At 46.5% G+C, this 25,885-nt stretch overlaps 1 protein-coding gene across 1 annotated transcript in view; it reads left to right on the forward strand.

The window, feature by feature from the left end:
* The window catches only part of HTRA1 (HtrA serine peptidase 1), a 73,604-nt gene that overhangs the window by 36,157 nt on the left and 11,562 nt on the right, over positions 1 to 25,885 (forward strand). Inside the window, exon 3 of the mRNA XM_006831425.1 lies at positions 1,780 to 1,984. Within this exon, the coding sequence (XP_006831488.1) occupies positions 1,780 to 1,984 (205 nt within the window). The remainder of the gene's footprint in view (positions 1 to 1,779; positions 1,985 to 25,885) is intronic.

Below are 25,885 nucleotides of genomic sequence, written 5' to 3' on the forward strand. Positions count from 1 at the left end.
CTATGGGTCGGAACCGACTCGATGGCACTTAACAACAACAACAAAACAATAATACATATATTGGTGTAGCATTGTAGGATCAGCACTGAACTTCAAACCAAAAGGTTGTCAGTTCAAACCCACCAGCTGCTCCTCAGAAATCCTATACAGGGTTGATGTGAGTCGGAATCAACTCGATAGCATTTAACAATTATTTGTAGAAAGTAGCCCTGGTGGCATTGTGATTCAAACCTACAAACTGCTCTTTGGAAACCCTATGCAGGGTCAATATGAATCGGAAACGACTCAACAGCACTTAACAACAACAACAACAACATATGTGTAGAATATGGATAAGCACATAGCATAAGCACTGAACTGGTAACTGCAAGTTTGGCTGTTCAAACCCACCAGCTGCTCCTCAGAAACCCTCTCCAGGGTCGTTATGAGTCAGAACCGACTCAGTGGCACTTAACAACAATAACATATAGAAAACAGCATTTTCTAGTTTAACATTTTCACGTGTATAATTTAATGATCTCAATTACATTAATCACCAACAATTATTGTCTAAGTGCATGGCACACTAAGCATTAAACTGCTAACCAAAGGGTTGCCAGTTTGAACCCACAGCTATTCTGTTGGAAAAAGACCTGGGTCTAGGAGAGCCTGTGAGGCAGTTCTCCTCTGCCCTGCAGGGGTCGCTGCATGGTAGTCATGCAGTGAAACACACCCAACAAGAAGCAGAAGATTTTGATGCATGCAAAAACTGACATAAAGCTTAGTTTCTAAATGTTAAGAACACTCAATAAATAAATGATAAATATACATATATGCATATACAATGATAAATATACACATATATATTTATCATTTATATGTTGTATCTCATATGTATATATACATATATGGAGGCCTGGTGTGGTGCTGCGGGTTAACACACTGGACTGCACAGTCGCTTTGAACTACAAAAAGCTACAGTGGTTCAAGCTCACTAGTCGAGTCGCTCCTCAGAAACCCTATAAAGGGTCGCTATGAGTCAGAACCGACTCAATGGCTCTTAACAACATATACATATACACATATGTAAAGTCGCAATTGCTAGAGAGGCGCTGTTCTTGCAGAACCAACGAATCAGTGTATTGACATGTTACTTTTTATTTATTTTTTTTTACTTTTGATTGAATGAAGGTTTGCAGACAAGATCATCAGTTTTACATTCAACAAATCAGACACCTTGTTTCATTCAGCTCAGTGATTGCAGTGGCCTCTGTGGAATAACAGTCACTCCTGTTTCCTTCCACCCACTTTCCCATCCCTGCTGTCATTGTCCTTAGGTGCATGTTGCCCCTTTGATTTTGAATTAGTGACTGTTTCATCATTCGTAGTGAGCATTATCTTACTAGTGTTGTTCTCCCATATGCCTATCTACTACTTGGCTGAAAGAGAGGTTGTGTTCCTTTTTAGACCTGAAGGGTGGTCGAGGCCACAGTCTGTTTCCTCCAGTTTCTCACTAGTAAATCCGATCTTTTTCTTTTTTAAAAAAATAATTTTGAGTTTTGTTCCACACATTTTCTGCCGCTCTTTCCAGGACCTTCTACTATGATCCCATTCAGAGTAGTTGGTAGTTGGTAGCCGGGCACCATCTAGTTCTTCTGGTCTCAGAGTCATGGAGACTGATGGTCACATGGTCCATTAGTCCATTGCACAAGTTTGATTCCAGTCATCTTCAAGTCTCGTCACTTGAAGAGTTAGGTTTAAGGTGTTCTGGGCTTACCTGTGTGTAACTTTGTGTTTTAGGCTTCCTTTTTCTAAGAGGGAGGTGCCTGTGGCTAGTGGGTCGGGGTTCATCGTGTCTGAAGATGGACTGATTGTGACCAACGCCCACGTGGTGACCAACAAGCACCGGGTCAAAGTGGAACTGAAGAACGGTGCCACCTACGAAGCCAAAATCAAGGATGTGGATGAGAAGGCAGACATTGCACTGATTAAAATCGACCACCAGGTAAGCAGTCTGCCCGTTGCACTGTCCTGCCTGTTAGCACCACGTTCTCAGATACTCTGGCTAAAACTTGGCAAGAGCTGGAGCTGCTAAAAGAAAGACAAGAGCCTTCTGGCTTTTGATATTCTCAGGGGAGACACTGATGCTACTGTTAATCCATCTGTTGTCATTGTGAAGTGCCGTCAAGTCGATTCTGACTCATAGCAGCCCTCCGAAGAGCAGCAGGTGGGTTTGAACCACTGATCTTGTGGTTTGAAGTCCAGTACTGACCCTACAACTCCATCCAGGAGTCCTGGATTAAAGGAAAGCATTGAGAAGATACTTAGTGTAACCTGGGGGTGGGTCTGGGGTAGGAGCTCATGGAAATGTCTCTAGAAATCAGTCCCTGTGTGGGGAGAATGCTGAATGCATTTGACTGCTGACTGAAAGGCTAGAGGTTCAAGTGCAGCCAGAGGTGCTTTGGAAGACAGACCTGACAAACGACTTCTAAAGTCTCAGCCATGGAAAACCCTGCAGAAACAGAGTTCTACTCCGACGTCCACGGGGTTGCCGTAAGTTGGAGTCAGCAACTGGTTTGGTTTATAAAATTTTAAGCTCCTAGAGTTTTTAAGAGTATTTTAGATTTCTTATAAAAGAACGTAAGGAGCTCTGGTAGCGTAGTGGTTATGAAACGGGCTGCTAACCTCAAGGTCTGCAGTTCGAAACTGCCAGCTGTTCTGTGGGAGAAAGATGAGGCTTTCTGCGCCCGTGAAGATTTACAGCCTCGGAAACAGGGTACTATGAGTCGGAACCGACTCCACAGTAGGTACTTAACAACAACAACAACATAAAAGAAGGTAAAATGCTTGGAAAGAAATTTGTAGGTAAGTAGTAAAAATTGAGTCTCCTTCCCATTCCTCATCCCAAAGAAAATGTTTCCATATTTCTTGGGCTTCCTTGTGTGATATCATGATGCATTTGTAACTCATATATATAGAACATACTAAGTTTTAGATTGAGATGATATATATATATATATATATATATATATCCACATACAGAGAGAGATCTTTTAACATGTAAACATCTGCTTTGGAAACAAACCAAATCTCCCACGTTGCATGTTTCACAGGATTACTAGATGTGTTTTAAAACAATTAAAACCAAATCTATTGCTCTCAAGTTGACTCCAACTCATAGTGATCCTCTATAAAGTTTCCAGGACTGTAAACTTTTATAGGCGCAGACAACCTCATCTTTCTTCTACGGACGGCTGGCAGGTGTGAACCTTTTTGTTAGCACCCCAGCCTGGACTTTAAAAGTTTTTGAAACCTTATGTTGAAACGAAGCTGACTGCTCTTTTTTTTCTCCTCACATAGCTTCTCAGAGCCTTTAAAATGCTCATAGGCACACAAGCCACAGTGGAGGTGGTGTCTAATATGCAGCATTTCCCCAAATTATCTGAGTCTAGGACTTTTTTGTGGGGAGGCGGACAAATATCTGCATCATGGTGAACTGATACTGGGAAATGCATTTGCTTTCTGTTTAGGTAGTCTCTTTGCAATCGTGTATGTTCTGTTGATGTGTTTAGCAATGTCCTCCTATCAGAATTTGAACCCAGTTCTTTCTGGAGTATCAGAAACTCTCCGTTTTACCTCCTAGTTGGGGGAGGCTTAGTTGCAGTGCATCTTGCTCAGGTCCTTGTTTGAATTTTCCAGAGCTCCCATGAAGTGATGACTCAGCGTGGGTCAGAATCCTCAAGCCAACAAGAACAAGGTCACAGACTGAAGCCAGAAAAGGGTCTTCTTTTCTGACTCTGTGCCGCTGTCAACTTTACCTGGATTTTGGCTGCGAGTCACACTAGTGTGATTGTTGTACAAACTGTTTTCATCTGGGATGCTTAACTCTGGTTTCTTGGAGACACTTCTTACTAGAAATGGTTCTGTGTGTACTTGGGCTGTGGTTGGCTGGTGGCGGTGGTTGTGTGGAGTCATAGCGACCCTGTATAGGGTTTCAGAGACTGTAAAGCTTTATGAGAGCAGAAAATCTCATCTTTCTCTTGTGGACTGACTAGTGGATTTGAATTGCTGACCTTGAGGTTAGTAACTCAGCCTTTTCCCCCCACAGTGCTTTTCAGAAAACCAGCCAACTCGATACCCACTGCAATTGCGGCAGAAAAGGCTTCTGTCCTGGCATGGGCCTTTAGCTAGGTCTTGGTTGTGTGTTATTTCTGTTAGACTAGTGTGGAATTTCTAGCAACTGCCGATCCTTCAAGATGTGTTTACTAGCCTTGATGTGGTCATAATAACTTCTACTTGATGAGACCACTTGCGTCCTCATCTCCAGTCATCATGTGCAAGATGGCTGTGTTGTCCCCGTTTAGAAACCCTCTGGACAACAGTTCTATTCTGTCACATAGGGTCACTGTAAGTTGGAAGCCACTCAGCGGTCCACAACAACAACATAGAGGAAGAAACTAGCTCATAGAGTTTAAGAAACCTGCCCGAGGTCCCGCAGCAGAATGTGGTGGTGCAGGATAGAACCAGGCCTTGTCCAAGATCCAGGACAAGTAAAGCATGGATAGTTTTCCCCTTTATGTTGGGCCTAGTCTTGGTTAAAAAAGACCCCCGGTAACTTAAAGCTTGTTGCTCCAAAGTTGATTCTGGCTCATGGCGACTGCTCCATAGGGTTTTCTTGGCTGTGCTCTATAGGATAAGCACTGGGCTGTGAACCACAAGGTCGGAGGTGTCTGACCCTACTTGCCACTCTGTGGGTGAAAGATGAGGTGTTCTGCTCCCGCAAAGATGAACAGCCTTGGGAGTCAGGAATGCACTGCAGGCACGCTTTACTCTTGTCTTCTGCCTCCCAGCCACGTGGTCCCTCAGCCTCTGCCCTGCTCCAGTGTGTGTTACAAAGCTCTTTAAGCCAGTCTGTGAATGCCCAGAGGGCGCATTCTGCAAACCAGCCACCTGCCCGTAGGCACTCAGCTTTGCTCAGTCCACAGGCTTAGAGCTGGAAGCTGTTCTGTCTCTCCATGCCACCGGCTCTGCTGTTGCCTCTGCCATCGCCTCTGAACGTCTCATGCATGTCCTTCTTGATGGTCTTGGGATCTTCCATCTCTGCTTCTGAGATGGCGCTTTTTAAGCCTAGTTGGAGGGCAAAAGGAACAAATCCCAGCCTTAGAGTCCGGTACACCTTATTTGCATGGTCCCACGAAATCACTTGGTGGGAATTAACAAGACTTTGGATAGGAAAGCCAGATCAAGTAAATTCAAGGCACCACACTTACATACAATACTGCTCTTAAGTGTATATCGGCATTGCTTTTCCAATCCATGCTTGCCTAAGTAACCACTACCTATTTCAGATTGTAGAACAGAGGCAAGAGGTTCTCGCCGAAGGTAACCAAAGGTAATGCTCTCCTCTGTCACCATAAACTAGTGTGTCCTGGTCTAGAATTTCTATTTACTTGGAATCTTACAGTGGGGACCCTTCTGTGTCCAGCTTGTTTTGCTTAGCAAAATGTGAGGTTTATTCATGTTTCCAGAGCATCAGTAATCTGTTTTGTTTTTACTGCTGAATAGTGAAAACTGGGTGGATACACTACAGCTTTTAAAAATCTACCTGTTAATGCATTCTAGGGTTCTTTTCAGCGCTCGGCTCGCAAGAATCAAGCATCTGTGGACATTCTTGTTCTCTTGGGTCCGTCCTTGGCAGTGGAATTGTTGGTCTCCCTGATGTTTTCGTCTGATGTTCCCATGGGTGGTGAGAGTGTGGTGAGACTGGCTTTGCTCGGTCCTTTTTGTCTTACTGTCTGTCTAGCCAGCTCTGACTCATAACCCAATGAGGTGTTGCGCAGTTCTGTATCATCTTCATGATCGCTGATGTGTTTGGGTTTATCTTTCAGCACCTTTTCGGACAATAATCCTCAGGTGTCTTCCATAACGTTCCCATTGGCTCCTGTTCAGAAGTGGGTGCTCAGGCCTTACTTCCTAGTCTGTCTTAGTGTGGAAGTTCTACTGAAACCTGCCCACCTTGGCTGACCCTGCTGGCAGTGGAAATAATGATGCCATAGCTTCCAGCATCACAGCAACACACATGCCACCACAGTGGGACAAGCTGATAGATAACCAAGGTGGCCTTTGTGTCTTAGTTGGATCAAATCAAGACTGAGTTCCATCAGACTGAGCCAGCATAGTGTCCAGCCTCCAGGGAGAGTTAGTTAATATAGGCATTGGCACCGTGGTCAGATGTTGGCACGGGGGTCGGGCTTTGGACCTAAGGTCAGACGTTTGTATTTTACTGCTCATCTGTGATGTGCATGGGAGACCCTAATGAGCCACCCCTCATAACTCAGCCTTCTAAGCCAGCCACTGTCTCCCTAAGGCCCATGGGCATCACTGTAAGGATGAAGTTGGTGCAGTGGGACATCTTAACTTTAAATAGCCTGCAGGAAGGTGGTGTGTTCCTGTTTAGAACATGCTGCCAGAGAAGGTATCCAGGATGTGGTAGTCTCACCGGATGGAGGCTGGCCAGAATAGCACATCCTGTGGCCACATGGGAGGCATTTGGCTCCATGGAGCCCTGGGAGGGGCATTGTGGACACCACACAGACCTGGCGATGCCTGGGCACAGAGAGCAGCCCCTACCGTATCATGTTGCATCTGACATGCGTGGGCACAATTGTGTTACTGTCTCTGCCCAGGGGGGTGGTGGTGGTGGTGGCGTGTTTTCCGATTCTGGCCAAGGCTGAGCTTGTCCCAGGGTCATCGCTGGCAGGATGTGGAGGAATTCTGTGACAAGCTTTGCAGTGGGTTCTGCAATTCTCCTCACTGTCTGGCAGCAGCACACTGTTTGACACATGTTTCCAGCCCCAACTAGAAAGGCTGCAAATTTCAAGTTGAAATAATGCAGCTTATAAAAATGGAATCGGAACTGAAAGGCTATTAAATTGCAGGCACCTATATAAAGGACTGGTTTCCTCTGACTAAAGTATTTTTTTTCTTTTTTACCCCTGCAGATAGTAGTTGTAAGTGGGGAGAGTAAAAGTGTTGTAGCACTTTTCCTTTTATTCCTTTGTTTAGATGATGGATTATTTGGGAGGTTGGCTGGTAATGAGCCTCACTCAGTTGGGAGAGAACCTCCCAGTAGGTGGGCACACACAGCCCTAGCACAAGATATGATAAATGTCTGCAGGCAGTGGAGCTGAATAAGCAATGTTGTATCAGAAACACCACCAACAAAAGAGATGGAAGAAACAGACCAGGAAAACTGAAACAAACAAAAAAGACAAAGCGGAACAGAAGCAACAATTGGATTTGAGGAATGGAAGTCATTCCTAGTGGCATCTGTAGGGGACGGGGATGGTGGGGTATGCCCAGCCTGCCCAGCTGTGACTCCTTATAGATGGCCCATGAAGAACTTGAAAGCTCTTCACTGGGGCCCACTTCCACCCCAGCATCATGATTTCATTCAGAGGGTTCACTGTTAATTTAGTAATCCCTTGTTGTGTCTTTCTGAGCTCGGTGTTCTTGACACTTTTAATGCCATTCAAACGCTCCTGGACATCCGGTGGACCTTTTTAAAAAATTTTTATTGTGAATTGAGTGAAAGTTTACAGGGCATATCATCAGTTTCACATTCAACAAAAAAAATCATTTACTTTGTTTTATTACAATGATTATAATCCCTTTCACATCAGTTAACAGTACTTCTCTCTATTCATTTTTGCTCTCTCTTTTTTTTTTTTTAAACACTCAGGCAATATATAATAATTTAAACCTGCAAAGGGCACCTTCTGCAAGTCTGCCTCCTGGCCGCTAGCTCGCAGTCCCTCTCCTCCCATGAATCTAGAGTCCTCAGCTGCTCCCTCTCTCCATGTCCTCATCTCTGCCTCCATCTCTGGTGTCACTGCTTCTCTGGGATAGGGTCCTGCATTCCGCTTGTGTTCTCCCTTTATGGTCCTAGGGTCCTCTGTTTCTGGACTGTGAGATTAAGTACTCCCCCATTTTTGTTACAAAACTTCTACGTTTACAGTTGTGACAGTCACAATTAGTCATACTCTTAAACTAAACTCCCTCTTGAAACCTTGTAAACCAGTCACTTCATGCCTTTATCGCCCCCTCATTTTAGGTAGCCAATGTCTAAGTTGCGCGTCCCCATCTACCCTGTGTACAGAGGAGATAGCGTTGATACTTGATGTGAAGACTCCTTCCCTCTCTGCTGGTATTTAGAATCACTACCCCCATGAGTCTAGGTCAAGTTCATCAAATTGTAGCAATTTACCCTTGTTTCCTTTATCAAAAGTTGTTTTCTTTTTTATCTGCCTCTAGTGGAGTTCTGATTATCAAGCCATTGAGGCTAGGTCAAATGGGAACTCTCTGCAAGTTTGGGTGTTCTTGTGCATCTCCCCTCACTTCATATCAGCTGGATGCTTCACTCTCAGGTCAAACCCTCTGTGGCTATGTCCTTGTCCATGGGCTCAGGTGTCCCCAGGTCTCACCACACTTTGGACCAACCAGCCCTTCCTTTTTTCTCTCTCATCTCCAGGTCAACGGGAGTCAATGGACTGTGGTTGGACTTGGCCCATGTCTTCATTGCTGCCTTTCCCTCTCTTCCACTCACCAGTAGACCAATGTGGTCGTCAGCAAGCTTACATGCCTGCTTATGTGTTCCCTTTGAGTTTCAGTCTTAGAGGGGGGTTTGTCCTGAAAGAACTTGATTGCTTGCCTTGATGACTTCCCTGCAAACAACTAGCTTATTCTTGTAGTAGCCAGTCATGCTGACATTTTTGTTTTGGGGTTTCCCTGCTGATCTTTCTTTGAAGATGTATCTTCTGTCGTTCCACCTGTTCCAGGCTGGTCTGCTTGTTCTTTCTAATGGGAATGTCCCACCTCAGAAGGTTCTGGATGGTATTCAGGATTCCACCTAAGGTCCTATACACTGCCAAGGCTCTGCAGGAGGCCTATTTCACTGGGCAAGTTCTAGAACCCCTTTTAGGTGTTCCAGTCAGTTACAGACTGAAGACAGGCTTACAAGTTTTCTTTAATCATGTTTCTCAACATTCCTTTCTATCCCAACTTAAGTGTCTAGTTTGCAATAATAGGAAAGAGAAACCAATATTCATAAGACATCAAGCATCTTAGTATTATTTCCCCTCTCCAGACTATGCCTCGATCCCTCTATCACAGAGTCCTGTTGTTCCAAGGTTGAGCATGCATCACTATTTACCTCTGCTGGTGGACACTTTTAATGATGACATGGGAATTCTTACCGACATCTGGTGGATATCCATCCCCTGTCTTCTGAGAACACCAGCCAACACTGATTCCAGGGAGTTGCTTCTCACCCCTTGGACAACCTTGGTGGGACTGTCCCATCAAAGAACCCCATGCCTCATGACCAAGGGTGGACACGTGACCCAATGAGACCAAGCCGATGCTCCTCTGAGGATTGAAGCAGGATGTTACTGCCACCCTGGCTAATGTGGGTAAGGTTGGTGTGGCACCGTTGTTTCCAGATGTCGAGCCCCTGCCCCTCACTGCCCCATTGCAGCTCCATGCTAGTCCTCCACCATGCTGGGCTCATCTTCATCTCCACTAAGTCCGTTTTGGCTTACAGTTCGCAGAGATGTTTCTGGGCTCGTGACCAAGGACTCGACTCTGCTGTGCTGACATTTGCTCTTGCTTGCCGGGCTGAGTACTGTGACGGAGAACTTTGGGGATACAGCTCGCCCAGCAGTCTTTCTGGGCTGGCCTGCCTCCATGCAGACCTGTCCCTTCCAACTCTGTGCTGAGTCCCAGGATTTGAACCCCCCTTTCCTGGGACCTGTGATGGGGCCCAGCAGCTGCAGGAAGTAGGACAGGGTATGTGTCAACATTTTAATAGAAAGCAGCTTTGAGGGCAAACTAGTTCAGCTTGAGGCAAACTGTTTCCAAATGTGTTTTAACATGAGCCACTTGGTGTGTTTGCAGAATATTTGAACTTTCTTCCAACGGCAGCCTTTTGTCCTTGCAGTTTTGTTTTCCTGAGCAGTTCAGGGAAAAGAAACTGGGAAGGAGAGCAGTTTGGTTTGTTGAGACACCAGAGTCGAGGGCAGAAATATTGGAGACCATCGAAGGAGGGAGGAGGGGACAGCACTTTGGTTACAACCATTTTTCTCAGCAGCAAGAAAAGTATATACTTCCTTGAAGTCTGGCCTGGTGGGACAGCCCCTCCCTTCCCAACTTCGTCCTCTCTCTCCACCCTCCCTCACTCTGATTGGCCATCTCTCCTCCATTGCCTCAGACTCGCCAATACTGTTCCATGGGACCTTGGCCATTCCCTCCCCTGAATGTTTTCCTCCAACTTTATACATGGCTGACTTCATCCTCAGGCCTCCGATAAGGCCTGCAGTCCTTCTCTGACCTACTATCCTAGCTACCTCCCATCCTTATCCTGTCCCCAGTATTCTGGGGACATGTAACCCCAGTCTATTTAATGACCAAAGACCAGATGAGGTAAGGTTGACATCAAGGATATCATACATGAATGCAGCAAAAAGTCAGGAAGAAAGAAAAGACCAAACTGGATGTCAGAAGAGACTCTGAAATTTTCTCTTGAACATAGGTAAACTAAGTGACTGGAAGAAATGAGGAAGTACAAGAGTTGAGCAGATTACAAAGACTGCTTGAAAAGACAAAATAAAGCATAATGAAATATGCAAAGACCTGGACTTAGAAAATCCAAAGGGAAGAACACGCTCAGCATTTCTCAAGCAAAAAGAACTACAGAAAAAATTCAAGCCCCGACTTGCAATATTGAAGGATTCAGTGGGAGTCGTGGTATAGCACTGCAGCCTAGTGCTCTGGACTGCAAAGTCAGTTTGAACTGCAAGGTCAGCAGTTCAAGCTCACCGTTCATTCCTTGGGGACCATATACTGGGTTGCTATGAGTTGGAACCGACTCGATGGCACTTAACCACCACCACTACAGCAAATGGGTAAGATGGAGTCCTGGTGTGGTGCTATAAGTACTAGACTGTTAACTACAAGGTTGTTGGTTCAAACCCTCCAGTTGGTCCTTGGAAACTCTTTACAGGGTTGCTGTGAGGTGGAACCAATCTGACAGATGAAATTGTCCTTGACAGTTTCATTCTTTCTTTTTTTGTGTGTGTGTGTGTATCATAATGCTGCTTAGTGGTCCAGCTGAAGTGTCATCTAGACTGAAGGCTATATGTTTGATTTTCATCAGTAAGTGCTTCAAGTCTTCTTCACTTTCAGTAAGCATGGTTGTATGATCAGCATATCACAGGGTGCTAATGACCCTTTCTCCAATCTGATCTAGTTTCTTGGATTATTTACTCAGCAAGCAGATGGAATGAGTACGGTAAAATGCTACAACCCAGGCGCTCACCTTTCCTGATTTAAACCTTGCAGTATCCCCTTGTTTTGTTCTCTTGATTGACATACTGGCTCTACATGGGCAATAATTGAGTGTTCTGGGAATCCCATTCTGTGCAATGTTATCCATAATTTGTGATGACTCAGATAATTGAATACTTTGGCAGAGTCAATAAAACACAAGTAAACATCTTTCTGGAATTCTCTGCTTTCTTTGTTCCATATCCTCTTCTGAATGGGTCTTGAGTTTCTGGCAGTTCTCTGTCAATATACTGCAGCAACTCCTTTTGAACTGTTTTCAGCAAAGTATTGCTTGCATGTGATATGGATGATATTGTTCTATAATTTTCACCTTCTGTTGGGTCACCTTTCTTTGAAATGGACACGGGTATGGTTCTCCTCCAGTTTGATGACCAGGTAGCTGTCATCCACATTTCTTGTCAAGTGATTATTTCAAGTATTAAATCCATTTGTTGGAAGACCTTAACTGGTATTTCATGAATCCCTGGAGACTTGTTTTTCTCCATTGTCTTCCATGCAGTTGATCACAAGCTACTTCCTGAAACCATTGAACTTGACCAATGCTTTTTGGTACAGTGACTGTGTATTCCTTCCATCTTCTATGATGCTTCCTGCATCATACAATATTTTGCCCATCTTTGCTGTTGTTAAGTGCCATCAGGTTGGTTCCGACCCATAGCGACCCTGAAGAATGACTGGTAGGTTTGAACCGCTGACCTTTTGGTTCAAACTGAACTTGTGGTTGGGTGCTTATCCTATGCTGCCAAGTCAGGACTCCTTACATAGCATACAATAGTCTTATTTATTTGCTGATTTCGTTGGCCTCAGCTGGTAGCGTGATGGACTGTAATCGTATTGTCCCTATTTCAGGGACTAGGTTCCTAGATGGTAAGGATGGTTAAGTGTGGGTTACTGACTGAAAGGTTGGAAGTTTGAATCTAGGTGTATCTTGGAAGAAAGGCCTGGCAATCTCCCAACTTCCTGCTTCCAAAAGATTATGTTGTTGTTGTTGTTATGTGCTGTGGAGTCGGTTCCGACCCATAGTGACCCTGTACAGGGTTTCCGAGGCTGTAAATCTTTACAGGAGCAGAAAGCCTCATCTTTTTCCTGCGGAACAGCTGGTAGTTTCGAACTGATGACCCTGAGGTTAGCAGCTCGATTCGTAACCACAATGCTACCAGAGCTCCAAAAGGTAACAATTGTTAAAAACCAACCCTGTAGAGCAGTTCTACTTTGCACATATGGGGCCTTCAGGAGTCGGAGTCAATTCTGTGGTAACAGAGTTGATTCTTTGTTTGGGTGCTCAGAAAGTCACCACGAATCGGAACTGACTTGGTGGCAATTAATAACAACAACAAGGTGTTCTTCAAAAGCGTGTGGAATTTCAGAACTTCCGAGGGTTCATGACTGAGCTTCTCCCCCATTTTCAGGTGACAAGGTTGAGGGTAGTCTGGTTGTAGGTGCCCCCCAAACCTAGACACCTCAGCAAGCGCTGTCTTCTTCCATAAGCTGCCTGGCGTTTGGAGTGAGCTGTGGCTTCAGCAGGTCTGTGGTCTTAGAAATCTCAGTGCTGGTACACGGATGAGCTTTTCTGTGGGTGCTTTTCCCTGACGCCAGCAGCCAGGTCAATATTTTCAAACAGCTGGAAGCTTGTGAGGTGGTTTCCTGTGCTCCCCCTGGTGCCTGTGTGTGTGGGTCCCATGCCACCTCCAGGCCAGACCCCACCACAGGCTGTTTGAAGTGGTGGAAGACTGAAAGCCAGGTAAGGGACTGCTTGCTTTGTGCTTAGAGGCTCCATTTACAACGGAATTCGCTGAGGTGGCAGGAGAGGCAAACACCGTGGATCCTCAAGAAGTTCAGAAACAGGTCACTCAAGGCCAAGGGGCCGGGACTTTTGTGATGAAGTCTCCGGACTTGCTGAGTAGCCTGAGGCCTTCTCCAGGCCCAGCCTGGGGAATCTGCCCGGGCAGCACCCCAGGGACCACGTTAGGGGATGGGTGTGGCGTCTTTGTGGGTGACTCATGTCGGGCACAGCCTTCAGCCAGCTCTCCTCAGGCAATCTGCTTATCAGAAGGTGCTGATGGGTGGAAGGAGTCAGCATACTGCGGAGGCTTCCATGCCCTGGAGTCTCTTTCTCTCTCTCCTTCTCCTGAAGGAACTGGCATCTGGAATGTGGCCCAGTCGCTGCCATAGCTGTTCATTCCTTTGTTTTGTTTCTGTGCTTTTCCATGTGAGGTTCTTTATTCCCACGCCCTCTGAACCAGTCTTTTGGGGTCTCTGCTCTTTCTATCCCAGAACTCAGGGCTGCCATTGCATTTGCTAAAGATACCACAGGCCCTGCTGATGGAATCAGGATCCTGTTAACTGTATTGATTTTTTTTTTTTTACCATTTTTAGGGGGTGGGGATCAATATTTCATGTGGTAATGTAAACCCAGGCTGCTCTTTTTCTCTGTGTAAACCTTTGCCCAGAGGCTCCTGGGATGTGACTTCCTGCGGTCCTGATTGCTTTTGGAATGTGATGTGGGGGAAAGGCCATGGCACTCAGCTTTGGGAGAGGTTCTAGCCTTGGAAACCCCATGGGGCAGTTCTACTGATAGGATCCCTGTGAGTCAGAATCAGCTCAACTGACTATGGGTTTAGTTTTTTTTTTTGAAATGTGAAAATACACAGCTACAGAACTACCAAAACTGGGACCTTTTGTGCTTCCTGGCTCCACATCAAGATTATTAAGGAAATTCGTTGGCAATATTTTTCTCTTAATGTGGTGATACATTTTTTCACTCTGCCACTCTTCAGGGGATTGGATTAAGACCACTATTCTGGTATAGCTCCCAGGTTGTCTAGACTGAATTTTTAAGGGCGCCATCAAGAAAGTTGCCTGACCCCCCCCTTCACTGAGGGAGGAATATACACTCCGTTTAATGTTTTAGTGAGCGTGTGCTACGTTACCATCCAGGGTTAGCAAATTATGGCCCACCAGCCAACTCAGCCAAATCTAGCCCTCTGTATGGTTTTGCACATAAAGTTTTATTAGAACACAGCCATGCTGGTTCTTACATGTTGTTGTTACGTGCCGTGGAGTCAGTTCCAACTCATAGCGACCCTGTACAGGGTTTCTGAGGCTATAAATCTGTATGGGAGCAGAAAGCCTCATCTTTCTCCTGTGGAACAGCTGGTAGTTTCAGACTGCTGACCGTGAGATTAGCACCCAATTTGTAACCATTACGCTACCAGAGCTCCTTCGTTCATACATACATGGTGCTATCGAATAGACACTGAACTGCTAACCACAAGGTTAGAAGCACAAACCTATCAGCCTTTCCTTGGGCACAAAATGAGGCGCTCTGCTCCTCAGAACCCCTATACAGGGTCTATGAAGTAGAATGGATTCGGTGGACTGATTTAGCCCTACAAATAGTAGAGCCGAGTAGTTGGCACACAGAATGATTTACTGTCTAGCTCTTTACAGAAATGTTTGCCAACAGAAGTGTTAAAGGATTACCACCTTGTCATGAAGTAGCTGAACCTGCTGGGAGGTAGATACACTCACAGATTCAAGTCAGATGAGCCAGCTGATGGATCAAAGGGAGCACGAACTAAGAGGCTGCCTTAATTTGCCCTTTCTCTTGGGGAGAGGCTGCCTTTTCCCGCTAGAGATGAAGCTTGGATCTTGTGAGATTAATCAGAGCGAGTCCCTTTTCAACCCATTTCTCTTTAATATCCCTGAGTGAATTTCATGATGTTTGCAAATTTTTATTAAGCTTAGATCCTGATTTTGTTATCCTTTCGGTTATTCATGGATTAATTCATTATTTTTTAAGTGTTTATTGAGTGTCTAACTTGGCCAGAAATGTCCATAAACCCCCAAACCCACCACCATCAAGATTCTGACTCCTAGGGACCCTATAGGACAGGCCTTCCAAGGCTGTCAGTCTTTCCAGAAGCAGACTGCCTCATCTTTCTCCTGCAGAGTGGATGGTGGGTTTGAACCATTGACATTTCAATTAGCAGTGCAACGCTCGAATCACTGCCCTTCTAGAGGTCCTTGAGGAGTCTCTGAGTGGCGTAAATGGTTAGCACACTCGGCAGCTAACCTGAAGATTGGTCATCCAGAGTAGAGTCCATCCAGAGTAGAGTCCATCCACAGTAGAGTCCACCCAGAGTAGAGTCCGTCCAGAGTAGAGTAAGCTCAGAGTAGAGTCCACCCAGAGGAGCCTCAGAAGAAAGACCTGGTGATCTACTTCTGAAAAATGGGTCACTGAAAACCCTACGGGGCAAAGTTTTACTTTGACACACCTGGGTCACCACGAAGGCAACAGTTTCTTCTCCACCTGGTCCAACCCTGAAGTAGGTGCTGTGGACATGGTAGCAGTGAACTGGAGTCATGTCTTCCTCTGCATGGGCTTTAGATCCATTGTGGGAGCCAAGAGAACTGGAATGACGATGGTGATTGGCACTATGAAGACACAAGCTGAACAAGAGGCAGAAAGTGAAGAGCAGGGAGACCTCCCAATAGAGTAGACACTTCTTTAAGGAAGTGATCGTCGAACCGAGAAGAGAAGGACAGACGGAACCAGACAGGGCATGAGGTGGAGTCGCCATATTGCTTAGTTCCCGTTTTCTGTTCCATCTTGGCAAGCTGGCCCTTGGACCTGTACTAACCATCACTGCACACCGAGTTCGTGAGGGTCCTCCATGAAACAAGCCAGGTTCCTCTGTGCACCGTCTGCATTTCTTTTTGGCTTTGGTTCCTTAGGGAAGCTCTAATGTCTTATTTCTTGAGAGAGCAAAGGGCTCACACTGATCTGGTCACCCTTTCATCACGGCAGGGTGCAGGCTGTTTGCCAACGTGGCCTTCCTAAAACAGTCTGGACCATTTTCTTTGGGGAGGGAGAAATCAGATGTTCTTATAATCGAGGACTTAGTGTTTTAATTAAGGTACTAATTAATGAGTTATCTTTGTTAAATAAGGCAACAGAGTCTGAAAACAAGAACATGTGACTCAGCATTTATTTCCCTCTTTGCTTTGTCTGCTAGGCCACTCACAGAAACCATTGGTCCTGTGAGCAGATCATTTCCTGTACTGCCATTTTATGTCCACACATGTTTATTTAATTAACTTAAAATATGCTTTACATCATTGGCCATCTCAAAGTATTTCTATATGAAAGAGGATGTATGTTTTAAAAAAAATTAAACAGTAAATTTGAAAAGCATGCTTTATCTTGGGCTTCTTCCCTGCATCACGTTTTGGTGGTCATGGGTAATGAAGAGAATAAGGTTGGGTAATAATGTTCAGAAGACTGACCAGTAGCCTTCAGTTCAGTGCCGAAGACCCTGTGGACTGGGGCTTTCAAATATTGTAGCCAGTCCTGTCCCCAGTAGCCCAGCTCCAACAAATCTTTGGTTTATCCAGGTTCACCATCCTTGATCCTCCCAACCTTCCACTGTCCCACCCCCTCCCTGCGCCCCTTGGTCCATCACTGGTCCATGGAAACTATTCCAGGCCTGTATCCTCTGTATCCTCTGAAAGATCCTATTGCAGACCAATTTGTTTTACCCTAGGAGACATGCAAGGGTGCGGCAGCTTCATAGGATAAGTACTGGACAGGTCAGTGGTTTGTGCCCACCAGCTGTTTTGGCGGGAGAAAGATGAGGCTTTCTGTTCCCATAAAGATGTCGGGACGTGCCACTTTCTCCATTGCAGAGCTTTAGCGAAAATGGGAGGTCAGCATGTGAGAAACTTTGTCTATACTGTCAAATGCTCAAGTAATCCAATTTTAGCAAGAGTGAGGTTTTTTCTTTATTCAATTTTGTGAAATCCGGTGCTCAACCCAGTAGACACGGGCAGATGTGCCACATGGCCTGCCACAAACGGGTTTTATTCTTGTCTCCAAAAAGTCTCTCCTCCAGTTCCAGGCCCCCATATACAATTCTATGGCATGTCCCATATTCCCTTCCCCCAGAGAAGCCAAAATGGCTTGCCCATGTTCTGTTAGCGTAGTGTTTATGAATTGGGCTGCTAATCTCACAGTCAGCAGTTCGAAACTACTAGATGTTCGGCAGGAGAAGGATGAGGCTTTCTGCTCCTGTAAAGATTTACAGCCACGGAAACCCTGTTAGATTGTCACTGAGTCCAATGATTCCATGGCACATAACAACAACAATGGTCTTAATGGCGGTATCTTATTTAAATTTCCTAGTCCTAGAACAGCCAGGTTACAGATCCCTCCCTGTATGTAAATCAGCAGTCTGTTTGCCAGGTCTAGCAATCACATGACTTCCTGAAGATGGACCACGCCCACAAGAGTTATTTCTCACAAGTGTAACTGTTTCCAGAAAGTACACTGAATCCTTCAGTTGACTGGTAGCCAGTTGCTGTAACATTAGCCTTTGAAGCAAACTTCAGCAGACTCAGGACCAGACTGAAATCCCCTGTCCCTCAGACACGAGTGTGCTGGGCAGCTGGTGGATGGAGTGTCTGCCACTTACAGACTCAGCAACGAAAATATTTCTGAAATTCAGGAGCATGTTATACTTTTCAAGGGGGAGAAAAAAATAATTGACTTGCCTCATTCGATTAAAAATAACAACATGTTGCTGATTTTTCCTTCAGCTTTGGCTTTATTCATTTCTTTTTTGGCTCTTTGCTCCTTTAACTTCGGGGAATAAGGTTGCAGTGAAATGAGTTTCCAAGGGCTCTTATTATGCAAAACCCAAGCTGACTAGGAGCTGACTTATTGATGGGGCATTGTCTTTTGTGTTCCTCTAAGGAGGTTCAGGGAGCCCTGGTAGCATAGTGGATTACGCATGTGGCTGCTAACCACAAGGTCAGTGGTTCAAATCCACCACCTGTCTCATGGGGGAAAGATGAGGCTTTCTGTTCTCATAAAAATTTACAGACTTGGAAACGACACAAGGTTGCTATGAGTTGTATGAGTCGGAACCAACTCGATGGCACACCATTACCCACCACCACCAAGGAAGTTCTCTTGACTGGGTCAGAAGCTGGAGAATTCCAGAAATCTCCTCTTTTTTTGCAGCTTTAGGAGTTTTCAGGGATCCATTAACTCTGATTGGGGAGTTGTAGGAAAAGAAATTGATTAAGACTCCAGAGCCTGTTTTTGGAGTCCTTGTGTGATGCTGTATGATAAGCATTGAACTGCTGACCACAAGGTCGGCCATTCAACCTACCAGCCACTCTTCGGAACCCCTATACAGGATGGCTGTGAGCTGGAATCGACTTGAGGACATACAACAGCAGTGTCTGTTTTGATCTTAATGGTTCATCCATTGCCCTTTAACCAGGGTCCTTCGGAGAAACTAGAACCAGTCATCTAGATACAGGCCTTTTACAAGCACAAGGGAGCGTCAAAGATGAGAGGCTTCATTACGTTTCATTCCATTTTTCCTTGAACATTTTGAAGCCCTCTCGTAACACACACATCATACAGTTTTTGCCAACCATATAATCCCTTTGTGTGCTAGCTTTTTACAAATGCTATATGTGTGTTGCATGCCTGCGCCTTCTGTGGGCACATTATATACAGAAAATATGGTATAAATCTGTATTTACATAGGTCATGGTTTTAAGGAATTGACTTTACCATGGGTTCTGGCAAGACCCAAATCCAGAGGTCAGGTGATACGTTAGAAACTCAGATAGGATATCAATTTTAATTTGAGGTAGAGTCGTACACTAGAAAAACTCAGTTTTTGCTTTTCAGGGCTTCAAATGATTGTATCAGCTCAACTACATTACGGAGGGTAATTCGCTTTACTTAATGGTCAACTGAAGGAGCTCTGGTAGCGTAGTGGTTACAAATCAGACTGTGAACTGCAAGGTCAGCAGTTGAAAACTACCAGCTGTTCCTCAGGAGAAAGATGAGGCTTTCTACTCCCGTAAAGATTTACAGCCTCGGAAACCCTGTACAGGGTCACTATGAGCCGGAACCGATTCCACGGCACATAACCATGGTCAACTCATTTAAATGTTGTTAAGTTCTGTGGAGTCAATTCTGACTCATAGCTACTTTGTATGGGGTTTCTGAGGAGCATTTTATGGGTTTGAAACAATGACTTTGCAGTTAGCAGTCCAGTGCTTATCCTGCATACTGCAACACCTTCATAGCACTATCTGGACGGTTGTTAGTGCCCTTGAACCCGTTCCGACTCACAGCGACCCTGTATAGCGTTTCTGAGGCTACCAACCTTTACAGAAATAGATAGCCTCGTTTTCCTCCCTAGGAGGAGCTTGTGGGTTTGAACTGCCAACCTTAATGTTAGCAGTCTAGCGCTTATCCTACAACACCACCAGGCCCCTCTCTTATGTTGCTGTTGTTGTTGTTATTATTAAGTGCCGTTGAATCAGTTCCAAGTCAAAGTGACCCTGTATAGGGTTTCCAAAGAGCAGCTGGTGGGTTTGAACCTCCGACCTTATGGTTAGCAGTGTAATGCTTATCCTACTGTGCCACACCAGGACTGCAGTTACAGCTAGTAAACCCTATCAGGCATACCTACTCTGTTGCATGGGATCCCTATGAGTCGAAATCAACTCCTCCAAATTCCCTCAACAACAACAACAAAATGAGCCCAGAGCCACTCATTCAACTCTCCAAAGTCACAATGAGTCAGTACAGACAGCCAGATGTCATGCTGCTGGTCCAGTGTTGGGCTGAGATGGTGTGTAGGTGTCCCAGTGCTCAGCGCTGACAGACTGAAATACTACAAGTGAATGATGTTAACGAACGGAAATATTTCCTCTCCTGGTTTAGGAGACTAGAAGTCTGGATCCAGGGTGCCTGCTCTCGGGGAAGACGTTCTCTGTCCGTTGGCTTTGAGGGAGGTCCTTGTCTCCTTTCTCTGTGCTCGGAGTTCCTTGGAGACCTCCATGTGTCTTGACATCAGTCTTCTCCTTGGTCTAGGAGGTTCTTAGCACAGGAACCTGGGACCAAAAGATGTGCTCCTTCCGGCTCTTCTTTCTTGGTGGTACCGAGGCCCCGCCTTCTCGGCTCCTTTCTTTTTCCTTTTGTCTCTTGTAAGATCTCAGATGGTGCAGGCCAGACCCCAGGAAAAGGTGTTGCATCCCACCCTAGTCCTTTTACAACTGAATGGTTGACCACATCAGATCCCATCGTGGGAAGATGACTGCCAGACCACTTGGCCCAACCAAGCTCAACTGTGTTCAGGGGACCAGTGAATGATGTGTCTGCATGTGTACATGCTTCGGCGGAAGTCCTCACTTCTACACCCTTTGATTTCTGATGGAGCACAGGGCTGAGGCAAGCCAGGGGGCACGCACTTATAAATCGCTGGTCGCAGTGTTCTTCTCTGGGAGTACCTTCATAGGTTACGCTTCATCCCCAGTGGGGATCTGTGTCCTGCACAGGCCTGCCGCCACCCTTACCTGGGCTTCACTGAGGGCCTGATGAGCCCCCACAAAGACCATTGAGTAAACACATGGTCCACACATTCACCTGAGGACATGCGGACTCCATGTCTATTGGCAGGGCCCTCTTCCGCTCTGTTATGTGTTCTGTGTGTCCTGGTCACCTGCTGTGTGAAATGATCCAGGCTCCTCACTAGTGGGCAATGCACATCGAGTGACCGGAGCTGTCTGGGAGTCATAGGCTGGGAGAAGAGCCTCTGGAGCGGGTGTCAGGATATGTGGATTCTAGTCTTGGTTCTACCACTACAGCTCTGGACAGTGAGGCCTGTCCCATCTATTCCTTGAGGTGGCCAAATGTGAGAGTGGAGTGAAAGCAGAGCAGTGGCCAGGGCACACAGCCAAGGAGTGGGGTGTCCACATTGGCCAGGTTCTACTCAGACCACTGCATCCCGCCCTGACTGCCAAGGGCAGTTTGTGACCATTGTTTTCCTTTAAAGCGGACAAATTCGGAGGGACAAAACCCTCCTAACAAAAACACCCTCTATGAAGAAACATGCATTAACCAGAGGCTTTTCTATGGTGTTAGGTACTGGTTTTGGGGTTACCACTTTAAAATGAATGTTTTCTATGCTGTGTTGTTGTTGTTAAGTACCATGGAGTCAGTTCCGACTCATAGTGAGCCTGCACAGGGTTTCCGAGGCTGTAAATCTTTACGGGACCAGAACGCCTCATCTTTCTCCCGCGGAACCGCTGGTAGTTTCGAACTGCTGACCTTGAGGTTGACAGCCCAACTTGTAACCACTACGCTACCATACTGTGGTGGGCTCTAACGGTGCCATTCCCCTTCTTCCATGCTGGCAGAGCTTTGCTTTTGTTTGATACCCACCCCTGTCCCCCACCCATTCATGGCTCCTGAGGGTTTGAGGGCCATATTCCTCCTGCCAAAGAGTGGCTCTGGGGCAACCTTAAGACTGAATTCTGGCCCAAGAGCCATGAGGAGGGGTGTGGCAAGGTACTTCCGGGATTTCTTTGCTTTCCTGAAGGCACTTTTACTTCCACTGGGAAGTCACATCTGCAGGTGATGCTGGCAAATGAGAGCAGGCAGATAACACAGAAAGAAGGAAGGAGGCTTACCTTTGCTGTTGCCCTTGACCCATTAAAGTCACCAACCCTGGCACCTCCCTGCCCTTGGATTTGTTCTTGTTGTTGTTAAGTGTTGTCAAGTCAGTTCTGACCCATAGCGACCTTGTACAGTGTTTCTGAGGAGCAGCTGGTGAGTTTGAACCACTGACCTTGAGATTCAAACTGACTTTGCAATCTGGCGCATTAACCCACAGCGCCACACCAGGACTCCTGCTCTTGGAAAGGTGTATCTATGTGCCACTTGGAGTTGGGTTAGTGTTACTTGCAGCTGAAATCATAAATCATTTGTAGTGTTGCTATGTACAAGGGTAAGTAAAAAAAAAGTATTTCTATAAAGTTACAGAAACCTGTATGAAACATGATATCAAAATGTGAAGCTACTGTTTCTCCACATCTTTTCCATCTTGGTCTGTACTCTTCCATGTCTCTGGCTCCTCCCCAAAGAATCTCCACTCCTTGTCTTTGATTTTCACCACGTCAAAATGGCGGGCATCCTTAAGGGGCTCAAATTGTGTTCCTTTGAATTTGGGGAATAAAAAAAAAAATCTAAAAAACAACAACAGAGCTGTAGGATGGATGGATGGGGGGGGGGGGGGTGGGTTCCCGATGAAATTCTCCCAGGACAGCCCTTGCTACCCTAGAAGAATGAACAGCTGTGTTGTTGTGATGAAAAGAATTTCTTGGTGCAATTTTCTCACCAATGTACTGTTTAGTTTTCTTAAAACTTCTTCCTGGTGTGGCACTGTAGGATAAGCATGGGGTTCCTGCTTCCATGAACGTGAAGATCAATGGATGTTTGTTGAAAAGTTCTCTTTCATGTCAGCAAGGTCTGGAAACAGCGCTGCCGAGCCTGTTTGTTGCTGCCACTCTTGTCTGACCTGTTCTGCTTTGTTTGAATCTAAATGAACGGCTGGAGCCTTCTCTCATCATGCCACGGGCCAACCTCTCCCAAGGCTTAGTGTCAAATCAGCTGCAAGATTAGTCTCCTACCCACAGCTTATATTTAATAACTTCACCTGCAGGGTACCTGGAGGCCACACCCAGTCCTTCCTCACTTAACCTGGGCGGTTTCTGCATTGTTTTGGGTTGGGGGGAACTCATGTTTTCTCAGGGTCACTGCCTTATGTTGTATAGACACCATTTGTACATTTCATCCTAAATGTCCTCTCTTTTCTTATTGTCCCCCACCCCCACCCCGCCCTCTTACTCATAGGAGCTTAACTGGGAACCTGAGGGAATCCCTTGGGGATTCCCCTCATCCCAGAAGGCCTTGGACCAAACGTAAGCTACCGTCTCTCTTGGTGGAGCCCAGGCTCTCCTTCTTGGCTCTGTGATGTGGAGTCTTGGCTTCATCAGCTGGACACTCCACCACCTCATACTGTGTGTCCATTACACTCCCAAATATTTCCATTCCCTGTCAGTGTCTGTGGCTCTGGTTGCAAGGAAAGACATTTGTGGATCACCTTACCCCCTCACTTTCCTCCAGGGCCAAGTGGACAGTGGTGGCCTTGACTTGTTTGCTTCCTAGTGTTGCTGTGAGATGGAAGAACTGTGGCATGGCTGTTCAGGGTGGAGCTGGCATTGGCGGGCTCCCCAGGACAGCTGTGGTTAGTTCTGATGCAGTGTCTGCGGTCTGGGAGAATCGGCCAGGTTGATGCGGGAGTGATGGCATGGACTGGTGGACAGCTAAGCCATGTCATTGGGAACGAGCTGTGGACGGTCACGGCCAGAGTGAGCTTGTTCATCCCCGGCTCCCTGTTAGGCCAGTGGACAGACAGCTGTGGAATAAGACGCTCAGTGGCTAAGTAGGAACGTGGCCAGCTGTGCGGTAGCTGAGGGGAGGCTCAAACCCTACTCAGCTCTAGATTGAGGCTGCAGGCCCCCTCACAGGAACCAGGAATCTGACCCTGCGGCCATTTCTTAAAGAGTTTCTGCCCAAAGTTAGAATTCCTTTGGCTTCTAGAAGTGTGGACTGAGTTGGGATACTGTTCTGTTTTTATTGGGCTTCTCATTGACGAAGAAGTCAGTCTGAGCCTCAGTTTCCACATCAGCGAAATGGGAACAGTTACCCTGGTGTGGCACTGTGGGTTAATGTGCCAGACTGCAAAGCCGTTTGAACTGCAAGGTTGGTGGTTCAAGCTCACCAGCTGCTCCTTGGAAACAGCATACAGAGTCTCTATGGGTCGGAATCGACTTAACAATATCAGCACTTAACAATAACAACAACAACCCTAACTCAGCAGATGGTTATACAAGTGCTTTGGCACCTGGGAGGTCAAAGGCTCACAGCTTTTCCAGTTGCTAAGTTCTATCTTACGATGGCAGGATGAAGAGTTTGACAGAATAAAAGCTTCAACCAGATGTTGTTGTTGTTAGATGCACAACAGAACGAAGCGCTGCCCGGTCCTGTGCCAACCTCACCATCGTTGCTGCACTTGAGCCCATTGCTGCCACTGTGCCAGTCCATCTCGTTGGGGGTCTTCCTCTTTTTCACTGACCCTCCACTTTACCAAGCATGATGTCCTTCTCAGGCAATAGTCTCGCCTGATAACTTACCCCAAGTGTGAGAAACTGACCAGATGCTTCTGGCCAGTGGTGCCCATTGGTACTGCTCTGACTCACTGGCCACCTAATTAGTAAGCCCTGGGGCCTCCATGCTTGTCAGAGGAGCACTGGGCTCGGTAGATTTTCAATGGATGCTTTTTCCATAAGTCATCAGCAGACCTTTTCTTCCAAGGCGCCTTGGGTGGACTTGAACTGCCAGCCTTTTGGTTAGCAGCTAAGTGTGTTAACTGTTTGTTGCCATATTTCTTTCTCTTGTTGTGTTGACGGGGAGACCCTTGGGCTTACATCATGGGTCCACCTTGTCCGAGCTTGTGTGGTCAGTTCCACTGGGCATTGTGCCCCTCCAGTGAGTGTGGCTGGACAGCAGGCCGACCCTTGGGGGGAACCTCACTTTCTGCCCTCTCAACTCCTGCCCCCACGCCAATGGACCCACTGACCGGTATGGGTTTTGCAGAGAAGAGCTAGACAGAGCGGGGTTACAGACCCTCCTACCTTCTAAACTCCCTGTGGCCTAGGAGCCTGGCTGTGCTATGTTTCTGAGTGACTTGGGGGTGATGAAGAAGGGATGGAACATGAGTGAAGCTATAATTAAGACCTCCACAGCCAGACTTGCCTGGGACTTTCTGATGTGGTTCCCATCTGGACTACAGCTGGTGTTGATTCGATGTTTGATCTTGATTCTCTTGCCTTGAAGTTGGTGAAGGAGTCTGCTTGGGCAGCTGGGCTGGGCCAGCCCATGACCATTCCCACCAGTCAGTCCCCTCCTAACTCCCAGGCATAGCCCTGCAGGCCCCAGTGTGGTGCTCTAGCCAGTCCTGACCCTTAAAGCCAGTATGTCTTTGGAGGGGGCCTCCCTGAGCGGGCCAGGGTGCATAGCTGCCCTGCTCCCCCTCCCCACTCATGCTTGCATGGATGAAGTCATTCCTGGCATGGTTACTGGCGAAGGCCCAGGGTAAACATACCACATGTATGGAGCTCACTGGTGCCGCAGATGTGAGGGATACTGTGGGCTCAGGCAGCACTGTGCCCCGGCCTTAGGCGGCCCCGAGGGAGAAAGGCCACCCAGCGAGACCTGTGCCACCCAGCCTTCTCCTTGGGGAAGGGCTGGGGGGGTATGGTTAGTTAGTGGCTTTTCCCCCTTGGGTTTTGCATAAATGGTCAGCAGTTCAAAACTACCAGCTGCTCTGAGGGAGAAAGATGAGGCTTTCTGCTCCCGTAAAGATTTACAGCCTCGGAAACCCTGTACAGGGTCACTATGAGTTGGAACTGACTCCACGGTACTTAACAACAACAACATATACTAACGTTGAAGTCCTTAGATGGTGCTAAAGTTAGCACGCTTGGCTCCTAAGCCAAGGTCTGGCAATGTGTTTTCCGGAAAATCTGCTCTGGAAACCCACAGTTCCACTCAGACACACATGGGATC

Source organism: Chrysochloris asiatica, unplaced genomic scaffold (assembly GCF_000296735.1).
Source record: "Chrysochloris asiatica unplaced genomic scaffold, ChrAsi1.0 scaffold00003, whole genome shotgun sequence".
NCBI classification, from domain to species: domain Eukaryota; kingdom Metazoa; phylum Chordata; class Mammalia; order Afrosoricida; family Chrysochloridae; genus Chrysochloris; species Chrysochloris asiatica.